This window comes from Bidens hawaiensis, unplaced genomic scaffold (genome assembly GCF_021521415.1).
Source record: "Bidens hawaiensis isolate Kalapana, Puna unplaced genomic scaffold, B.hawaiensis_p1.1 tig00002236_1, whole genome shotgun sequence".
In the NCBI taxonomy this organism is placed as follows: domain Eukaryota; kingdom Viridiplantae; phylum Streptophyta; class Magnoliopsida; order Asterales; family Asteraceae; genus Bidens; species Bidens hawaiensis.
Window position 1 is genome coordinate 1242006 of NW_027491119.1, and position 11039 is coordinate 1253044.

At 30.6% G+C, this 11039-nt stretch overlaps 1 protein-coding gene across 1 annotated transcript; it reads right to left on the reverse strand.

The window, feature by feature from the left end:
- Positions 1-9406: 9406 nt before the first annotated feature.
- LOC143611974 (dof zinc finger protein PBF-like) lies at positions 9407-10330 on the reverse strand. Its single transcript, XM_077086068.1, has one exon. The coding sequence runs from the start codon at positions 10262-10264 to the stop codon at positions 9434-9436; it is 831 nt and encodes a 276-aa protein (XP_076942183.1). The 5' UTR covers positions 10265-10330; the 3' UTR covers positions 9407-9433.
- Between the last annotated feature and the right edge of the window lie 709 nt (positions 10331-11039).

Below are 11039 nucleotides of genomic sequence, written 5' to 3' on the forward strand. Positions count from 1 at the left end.
ATATAGTTTATCATCCTTTGAAACAACTTATTGTTTCTGTGCTTGTTTATTTTTAAATGCCAAGGCTACAGAAGTAAATTAGATAGCAAGTCAACATGAAATCGGACAGGCGTCATAGTATGTGCATTAATAAGATTAAATGAAACTTGTAGAAGATAGAAAACCTACATGTGTGGCAAACGAATTACAACGTTGAATCGAACGTCATTAGTTCGATTGTAATAAGTTGGACAAAGTTTTATATAACTGTTGGGCAAATGTTCATTAACTTACAATTACAATGTGTCAGTCAATCTAGCTCATTATCTTGGCTATCTTAGATGACTCATTGTCTACTGTCTAGTAATACGGATATTCATAACTTACAGTCTCTCTTCAATTGCGCAACAAGTGTCAAGTCGAAGATGCATCATGATCAAGAGTGTGTATATAGATGTTGCAAAGCTACACATTATTGTTTCTCGCAAGATTACTTAATTGATAATTCACTATTTGGCAATGATGTGTTTAGAAGGTATCGGAGATGAAGAAAACTATTCCGACAAAAACTTGTATGGGTAGATAATTTGAATAATAATTTCAAACAACTGGGATGCTAAATGGAAAAAGGAGTTTTACGCAATTATAGAAGTACACCCCTACAATACGTCAACTAGCATACCAGAATGTTTTCAGCACATATGATGTGTACTTGCGTATGTTCGAAAGTGTTTCACGCGAAGTATACTATTTTTTAGTGATGGTTTATTTGGCTATATGGAAAACAGTACGCATATAGACTTCCCATTTTGTATATCGATATAAAACTAGCCATGCATTAAAATGTCATATTAAATAAGATTTTAGGATGCGTGCTAATAAATAAACTATAATTGTTGATACAGGTGTAAATAAGCTAGCTATACATGGGCCAAGTTATTCTACAAAGGGAGACAAAAATGAGAAGGATGAGAAGAATTTATAGCCACACATAAAAACCCTTCAAAAAAATCAGAAAAAATAAATAAAAAATCATAACCCAAAATTTAATAAAAAAAACAAAAAAAGTAAAAACACAAAAATGTTTCCACCGTCTTCCTTATTCTTAAAAAAAAAACCCTCGAAAAAGACACAATATTGAGTGAAAAAGAACATTGTGTCTTTTTGTTTATCATTATGTTTTGTATTTATTTTCGTCATTGATTGTGTCTTTTTATCCTTGACACAGTGTCTTTTTTTTTTATATTGTGTTATATTAGTCAACATTGTGTTATATTTTGTTCGGCATTGTGTTATATTTTGCGATTTATTGCGTCTTTTTTAGTTATAATTATGTCTTTTTTTTTGGAACGAGAATGATGAGGAAACATTTTTGTTTTTTTAATTTTTTATCTATATTTTGAGTTATGATTTTTTTATTATTTTTTAGAATTTTTTTGAGTTGTTTTTTGTGTGGCCACAAATCCTTCTCAACCTTCTTATTTTTGCCCCCTTTGTATTTTAACTTTTCCCAGCTATATATATATATATATATATATATATATATATATATATATATATTATAGTGATATAATTTTTTATATATATAAATAGTCGGGTTTATATTTTATTTATTTATTTCATTAAAATCTTTTTGTATATAAGTTGCATGGGTAAGGTTAAAATGAAAACCCACTTGAGTTGTGAAAACCCGCGAAAACCCTATGTAACATTTTTTTTTGTTACATGTAATATATGTTGTAACATTTAATACAAAACATCGAAACATAAAAAAAAAATGTTTTGCTATTTTTTAACATTTTTTTACTAATTTTTATATATGTTTTCAGGAGAGAGAAAAAATTATATTTATATTTATATTTTTTATTCACTTTAATTGTGGACCACAAGATATAAATATTAATTAAAATCATGTGGTTAAGAATGAGTTTTTAGAGTTTTCACAATTTAAGTGGGTTTTCATTTTATAGTTAGCCTAAATTGCATATCGTATATTCTCATGTTTGATGACATTTGTATGAATAAACAAATGTGACTCACAATTTCATGATAACATGACTAGATGAGTAGTTGATTGCATTTGTTTTCTTTCCTTTTCATACATATAGAAAACATTCTTAACAAGTATTGTCGGCTGCACTACCACACAAGATGTTAATGACTTATTGTGGTGTTGGCAACATTTTTTGTTTTCGAACGACCACTAAAGCCCGAGGATATGGATGCATCTATTGATGAAGGCCATTCACACTCACGATCAAAGACAATGTTAGGACCTGACTGTAATTAATTCCAAAGAAAACCCATGTCACACCCCGATCAAAGGCGGCGGAACATGCCGAGGTGTAACGATTGTCCATAAGCACATGACACTAATTAAAGTGACAGTATTTAATAAACTCATTTCATTTCACAACATCGAAAATGTCACATAACAATTATCCATAAAATAACCATAAATAAGATATCACAAAATATGGCAAATTTGATATTGTTCATTTTTACTAATTTCCTAAGATCTTTGATGTCGTTTTCTTCACAATCATAAATCAACCAAGATGCAAACCTGCAACATTTCATAAAATAAAGTTTGTTAACACAAAGGTTGGTGAGCAATTCATAAGTTTAATCATATTAGTATATAATAAAGATAACCACAAAACTTGCATACGAAACGATAAATAAAAGTGGTAATTTGGATAAATAGATATCGCTAAACACATTAGCGACACCTAGCTATAAGGGGATGCCAAATAGTCTAGGATTTTATAGTTATCGTTAATTGCATTACGTTAACGACACCTTGCTATAAGGGAATGCCAAATAGTCTAGGATTTTATAGTTCCACCAACCAAAAGCGATAAACACATAGGCATATAAGCATAGAACACCAAATCGAGCAATTATTTAGGTAAAGTATACAACTACGTTTGTGGTTTAAGATTCAAATATAAAGCATTTTGTTGAATAAGTATGAAATGTCACCCCCAAAATAAAAGATGGAAAATGGGGTATGAAGTACTCACCTTCAAGTAGTAAACTTGAAAGATAATAATTTGGAGATTTGTCGGAACGACGAGTTTAACGCACAATGCCTAAAAAGAAAAGAAGTCTTGAATTTAGAAAGGTTGTCTTAAAGGTCTTTAAACAAAATAAATGTTGAGAAATGTAAATAATTAAAGTTCAAGGTTTTAAAATGTAACTATTTAAGAATTTATAATAATAACCCTTTAAAAATGTAAGTTTGCTCGAAACCGGGTTAAAGTATCTAACTTTAATATTTACTCAACCTATGTTAAGTAATAAGGTGGATAAAATGCAAGAATGCAAATCCCTTTGGGATAAAGATACTAAAACGGTTTTTTTTATCGAGTGTTTGGGTTGTCGGTTCGGGTCTTGATAATTGGTCAAACCCAAAGTCAACTTTTCAAAATATTGAGTGTTATGAGATAACTCAATAAAATTTAATAAGACTTAACCAAGTATGTAGTTCCATTGTTTTAGAACTAACAACGCACGTTAAGCGAGTGTTCGGTTTTGTCGGTCAAAACTTTGTTATGAGATCAAGTTGGATCCAACATTTCCAAGTACTTAAGAAAATATTTAAGAATCAATTTGTAACTATTTTTAGAAAAATTTACAAGTCTTGATGGCTAAAAAAACACACTTGTGTGTCTTAAGCGAGTAAGAATCGGTTTGGTTCAGTTTTCATCTCACAACAAGTTCATAGATGGTTTCCACATGTCCTAACACTAAAGAACTTGTATAATAATGTACAAATAAAAAATACCAAAAGTTAACAATAAAGTCTTTAAACAAAAGTTCGGTTTTCGGTTCGGATCGTGTTTCGGGTTAAGACCGAGGTAAGATTCTACAAACCCATATCCATAGAATTTGTAAAAATGATTTTAGAAACTTAGATCTAACAATAAGTATGTTTAAACAATTATTTAACAAAACTAGTAACAAAGTTCGGTTTACGGTTTAGAGCTATTTACGGTTAAACCGAAGCATAGACTCTTAAAAACCCATAGCCATGGAACTTGTAAGCATGACCAACAAACTAAAATAAGCAAGATTAATATGTATGAACAAGTTATATAGATGTATATATATCAAGGACACGAAGTCCTCCATGAAGCCTTGCCTTATGAGGTCCGAAACCTCACCGACCGGAATCGGAGAAGTAACTACCAAAGGTAAACAAGGGGTGTATATTATATATATGTTGCACAACCATAAACAAGCATTAATAAGGCTACATAAACTAATTAAGATGAAAGACTAAAAACCTTCAAGAACACTTAAGAAGATAACCTTGAATCTTTGATGTTTGAGAGAGTTTTTTTTTTTGGAGTTGTAGCAAGGGAAAATGAAGAGGAAATGTGGTGCATATATAGGATAATGTTTGTGGTCAAATATGGGTGTGGGACACAAGAGTTTTCATGCAAAATGGATCAAGACAAAAACATAAAACAACAATAAATAAATAAATAATGAATATATAAATAATAATAAAAATAAAAATATGATGTTTTCAAGACCCAACAAGTGTGAAACAATATTGTAATATAAATCTATCATTTTGATTATAACATAAGCTTCGGTTTATAAATCGGGTCGGTTTACATAATAAACAAATACAAAAATGAATACAAACAAGACCCGAAATTGACGAATGTCACAACCCATCACCCGAAAGCTCACTACGATAAAACCCTTATCTTGCACGCAACATTTTATCACGATTGAGACTTGAACCAACGATCTCCTGTTATAGATAAATTTACCATTCCTTTACTTACCAAAAATTTCCATAATTTTATCAAAAATTATTTAAGAAAATTAAAATTTGATTCATGTGGACGCCAAAACGAGTAATCAAATTACACGAGAAAGTTTTACTCTCAATATAACTAAAAAATACAAGCATTGGTGTGTTAAATGTGAAAATTGTTATGGATTAAATTATAAGTTTTTTTTTAATAAAAAATGAATATTTGTAAACAAAGTTTAATAGTTATCTCCCTCCTCACTTAATCTTATTCCACCCCCCCCCCCCCTTCTTAAAATATTACTAAATAATTTGTTTCCGGACAAATACTCAAGTGTGTGTTTGTGTTTGTGTGTATATGTAGCAAAATCACTTAAAAAGAAAAACTATGGCTAAACTAATAGTAAATTTATGGATCCCTTTTGATTTAAAGTTTTAACAAACAATATACTATGTTATAATAAAACATGTTTAATTTAAAGAAGATTAGACCAAACTTGAGAACAAAGATTTGACTACCACAAATAAATTGTGGGCTCACAACCATTCACATGCCTTTCTCCTTTTTGTAGTGGGGAATATGTGTTGCACATGTTCATATAATTCCATCAAGGAGGCTAAACCCAATCCTAATCATTCCATTATGTTTAGGAGTATCATACTTTAATTTATATTTTATTGTTTGGTAATCCTTAGTTATCACAATTATTATTAAAATAATAGTAATTATATTCCTAAGAAAACATTGAAATTTATGCTTTAATGGATGTTGATGTCAAATAAGTAGTATGTGAATTTGTTATTGTTAGAACCTAGTTTAATAAAGCATGAAAGAATAAATAAATAAATAAATAAATAAATAAATAACAATTGTTAGGGGAAATTTCAAAATAAGATTTAACTATTGAAAATATGAGATCATCATCGTACTTAATAAATACCACCAATAATAAAACTATGGTAGAGTCTGAGTAGAGTAAGATGTGGATAACCTTACCTCTACCCCGTATGAATAGAGAGGCTGCTTCCGATGAGACCCCTACTTGATGGTAGTTTGCATCAAGCATTGGACATAAGGCACATAACACTCAACCATCGGAACCCCAACTGATTGGTATATGTACTCTTGTCTTTCGGCCATCAATGCCATCACATCATGCCCAATTAACCTTCCGTCACTTTTAACGTTATTTTCACGAAATTAGTTAATAATGTCAAAATTAGTGCAATTTCACTTTTGTCCACACGAGCATCTACACAAAATATGCATTATATGCGCGCAACATATTTAAAAGATGAAATCATAAAATATTAATCAAATTTCAATATTGTTCTAATACAATTACTTATACATATTTAATTCCTAGCTATAAAACCACCATAGTTATAATTTGTTTCACCGTTACGAATATTTTTATAGTTATATAAAATGAACTAACTTAAATGAAACTTGATCACCGTAGCTCTAGAACTTACAAAGAATATTCATTAAAAACATTAATCAAGTTTCATTTATTTCCCTAATAACTTAGTTTTAGCGTTTACATTGAAAGTTTGGTGATTTATATTATAAAAAAGTTTATGCCGCATTAACACAACAGTTAAAATACTGATTACTATTATTTTCATTTCATTTTACCTTTAAATATAGATAAATTATTCTTTTTTTAGAATGACGATTTTCTTTTTGTGTTTAAGCCGTTACACTTTTCAATTTGAAGAGCCAATCTGCTGGCTGTCACTTGACAGCCGTAACTTTAACCGTAGTTAGTTATATTTTAGTATTTTTTTTCTAACTCAAAAAATTAATATGTCTATTTCAAAAGAAAATGCTATAAATTATTCGAGATTTAAATACAATAATGGTGCGCTACTCATTACATGACAACTATTAATTTATTGTGCCGGACCTTTTTTTATTTAACAATAATAAACAATGATTTTCTTTTCATAAGTACATATGAACAACTAACGACAAATTATCCGACCAATATTTTGTTGGAATATCCGAATATATAATATATTTAAGTTATATTTTTTAATTGTTTTGCATTTGCTCTCGTCATAATAGGTTTCTTATTTGATGATGTTTGGATAAGTCAGACTTGAAGCGTCAAAATCAGTATAGATAGTTGATATTCCGTTTTAAAAAGACTTAACCAGATGCTTGAGGTAGTTTCAAAAGTTGTTAAAAAAACATACATACCGTTTCGTGTATTTTAAAATTTAAAATTATATAAATGGTGATGAATTAGGAGGATTTTAGATTTAGTAAGAAAACATTTCAGTTTCCTTGTATTAAATTTAGATTTAGTAACAAAAAAGCTCAAAAATAACAAAATTAAAACATAGTTTTTCCATAATAAGTTCCGTACGTATTATTTATAATGGATTTGCTTTAAAAATTAAAAGTTATAAAATGTATTATGACAAAATCATATTTAGAGAAAATCATAAAATGTTCATTTAACCATCTTATTATTAAAATGCCACCTAAATCTCGTTGAATTGGCAACATTTTTAACCAATCAGATTCTATTACTTGGCCAAAAATCTTGTCGGAAACAAAAATATATATAGTCGGAAAACAAGATAGATCCGGTGGGTATCCAAATAAATCTCATCAGAAGCCCAAAAAAACTCGTTGGAAGCCAGAAAAATCTCGTTGGATGTAAAAAAAACCCTGCTGGCTCCGATGCTTTTAAAAAGAGCGTGACGGATCTTGTTGGATGAAAATAATAAAAAGTGTACGTGTTAGCAAGATTGAGGGTGGACGTTACGAGAAAAAACTAGTCAAATGGACATTTTGATCGATTTTCCTTATTTTATATACACAATTAACTAATTTTGGCAATCTTGCTACAAACCTTAATATTCAGATTGTGATGATATCATCTTCTAATGGATGCTTCTGACTCCTCGTTTTAAATTCTTTAGTAAGACTAGTAAAATGTCACCATTAATAATAATATTAACCTTATCACTTTCATTTTAATTGATCCCGGTTTTCAAGCAACTAGTAGTTGAGAGACAAGGATGGCTGATTGACACTTGAGATGACATGACATGAGTGATATGGACTAAATATATAAAAGTGATATTAATTAGTTTACTAAAATATATATAACATGTTCTATAAACTATAAAGTCTTTTTAGTTTGGTCCATTAGTTCATGAAGCTCTTCTCGAGCCTGAAGCTGTGGAGCTACTTACCCGTGTTCAGCGGGTCATGCATAGTAATGTTATGACTCCAAGATCAGCAAATATAGTTTTTAAAAGATTGGGTTTTGTGATTCAAAAAGGGATAGCGACGCAGCTTGTTGTCCGCTTGCCTTCTGTTTCGATGTAATCCAATGAACATGATTCTTAAAAAAGTTTAAAATGTATAAAAATGCTTAAAATAAAAAAAAATTAATACTTGTAATAGAATTTTTATAACCTTGGTAATAAGTATTGTTACATATGAAGATTGCACGCCTTTTGTATACGAAGTGTTTGTGTTACCTTTACGCATGTTCAATTTCAGCTCTTTCGCCATTGAAAGTCATAGATCTAGTAGTGGTTGATGTGTTCAAACCAAAAACATTTTCCGCTACAAACATGAGAGCAGTCACCCCCCCCCCCCCCCCCCCCCGGGCCGAGTTACACATGATGTGTGAATCAAGAGACCAACTTATAGCTTTTAATATTGGATTGATATTAATGAGGTAATATTCGATAAATAAACACAATAATATGAAAAGAAAATAAGTAAGTTTCCAACATATGCAAAATTAAAGAGATTTCACTTCACAAAATATATGAAAAACAACAAATTTCTGTAAAAGTTTTTAGTTTTTAACAACAAAAAACTATCGAGAGAGTTATCTATCAGCGTCAAAGAAGATCATCAACAAAGTTTTCTTTCTTTTTTTTTTCTTGATAATTACCTATGAATCAAAGAAAGTTTAATATCAAAATCAAAATAAAGAATTCAATAGTTTTTACGCATGCACTTATGTTCATGAAGCTTTTATATACGTTGCTTTTCCTCAAGGGGTTTCATCGATGGATTTACCTATGCCGACGAACTACTGACGAATATTCGTGTCACAGACATTCCTCTAATTTGTAGTTACATTGTTTAAAAAACATAATGACACAAGAAATCATAAAATTGAGCAATATTTCTTTATTTTCCAATGGTATATAACTATATATAAATAATTATATAACAAAATAACAAATAATAAGGTTCCCTATATAAATAATTATATAACAAAATAACAAATAATAAGGTTCCCACAAATTCCATTTGAAGGATGGGCAAAAATCCAAAAGAATCTTTCATTCTCATCTTGATATCAACTCAAATAAACCTATTGAGCTGTAAGAAGACCCCAATGGTCTCTTTGATCACATGCACATCACTTCAAATTTCTTCACTAGTTTATTCACAACTTCATATGCAACCCCACTGACACTAAATTAATATTCTTTCATTTCATTAATTCATGACACACATTCACAAAAGTAACATAATCAAACCATGAAGCTGAAATAATAAAAGAAACCACAGCTTCAAGAAACAGTATACATCCAAACATCTCATCAAAAAAAAAAAAAAAAACCCTAGAACAATTAATAAAAATCATCTAAAGTTGGTTAATAACTTAATATTAATCTCCACATCACCTCCTTTTAATGTTTTGTTTGTGGATCATCAAAGGGTTTGTTAAGATCAGCTTGAACCATTGAATCAGTGTCATTCCATGTCCAATAATTTGGTTCCAAGAAGTTGCTTGTGGTTGGAACTTGCATCCATGGTTGTGAAACATTTGAAGAATCATGCATCATCATTCTTGTTGTTGTGAGAGTTGAATCATCTTTGAAACCGGATAATAATGGTGGAAAAGAAGTTGGAATGATTGGAATAGGGTTTGTTTCCATGAAGGTCAAGTTTGTGTGTAGTGGAAACCCTAAATTTTGATGATGTGAGTGTTGCATGGTGGCGGTGGCACCGGTGAATCCACCGTTGAAATCCCAAGAAACTTGATCGAATTCGCTATCGATTGGTTTATAAAACAAACCTTTGTCATTTGGGAACATGTATTTTTGATCACCAATGTATTTTTGATCACTCAACTCTAAATTGTGATTGATTGTGGCGTTTGTGGCAGTGGCAGTGGCAGCGGATGTGGAGGTGGTGTTAGCGCGTTTGATGCGCTTATTTTTTCGGCCACCACCAACGGGGACATTGCGAAGAGTGCCACCTTTGGTCCAATGCCTCTTACACGCTTTACAATAATGTCGCGGTTGCGTTTTGTTGTAGTTATTGTAGTAACAAAATTTTGTGTTTGTTGAATCACATCTTGGACACTTTAAAGGATCGGATTGTTGCGTTTGCAATGATCTTTTCATCGGTGTTGTGCGTGTGCTTGATGGTTGTTGTATGTTGTTTGATGTTAACATGTTTTGAGTCCAATTGAACTCAAGTTGATCACTAGAAACTTGCTTGCTACTCAACCCCATGTTTATGTATTTTTGTGTTGAAATTTGAGGTGGGAATTTGATGATCAAAAGGAGAGAAATGAAGAAAAGAAGTTTGATTTATTTGGTTTGAGAAAAAAACAAAGTGTGATGTGAGGATATACGGGGTGAATTGAAAGAGGGTTGGGTGGGGTAGGGGGAATGTATAGGAAGGTGGTGAGAATTGAGAAAGTGAGTTTGTGTGAAGAATCTCTCTTGCATATATTTGTATATAGGTCAAAATAGAGGTGTTTAATATACTTGTAGATATAATCATATGAAGGTTGGTTTGTGCATTTTAGGTAGGAGTTTTTCAAGTCAATGTTCACCAATTTTATTGAAATTATATATGCCTATATGTATGTAAGGAAGATGATAAAAGAAAATGTATGATAGTTAAAAAACAAATTATACAACTATGTATACACATATACATGTTAATGTATACATGTATAGAGTCTTTCAAAACATAAATAATTTTAAGCAGGGACATCTAAGTCATACAAGTAAAGAGATGTATGTAACATTCTGTCTCTCACACCATTAATACTGTCTGTTTTGTTTCTGAGTTCACAAATTTGTTTTTGGTTGCTTAAGAGGTCACCCATCCTGCCATTACTCTCACTTGTCAACTATCATTAAGCTCAAAAAGCGTTGGTGATTTAAAAGGCGGGACATTTACTCATGAACTAATAATCTCTTCTGTCCACAGCCGATGTGGAATTCGCCTAGAATGTCACAATGCACTCGTTGATAAGAAAAAGAAAAAATATGAACG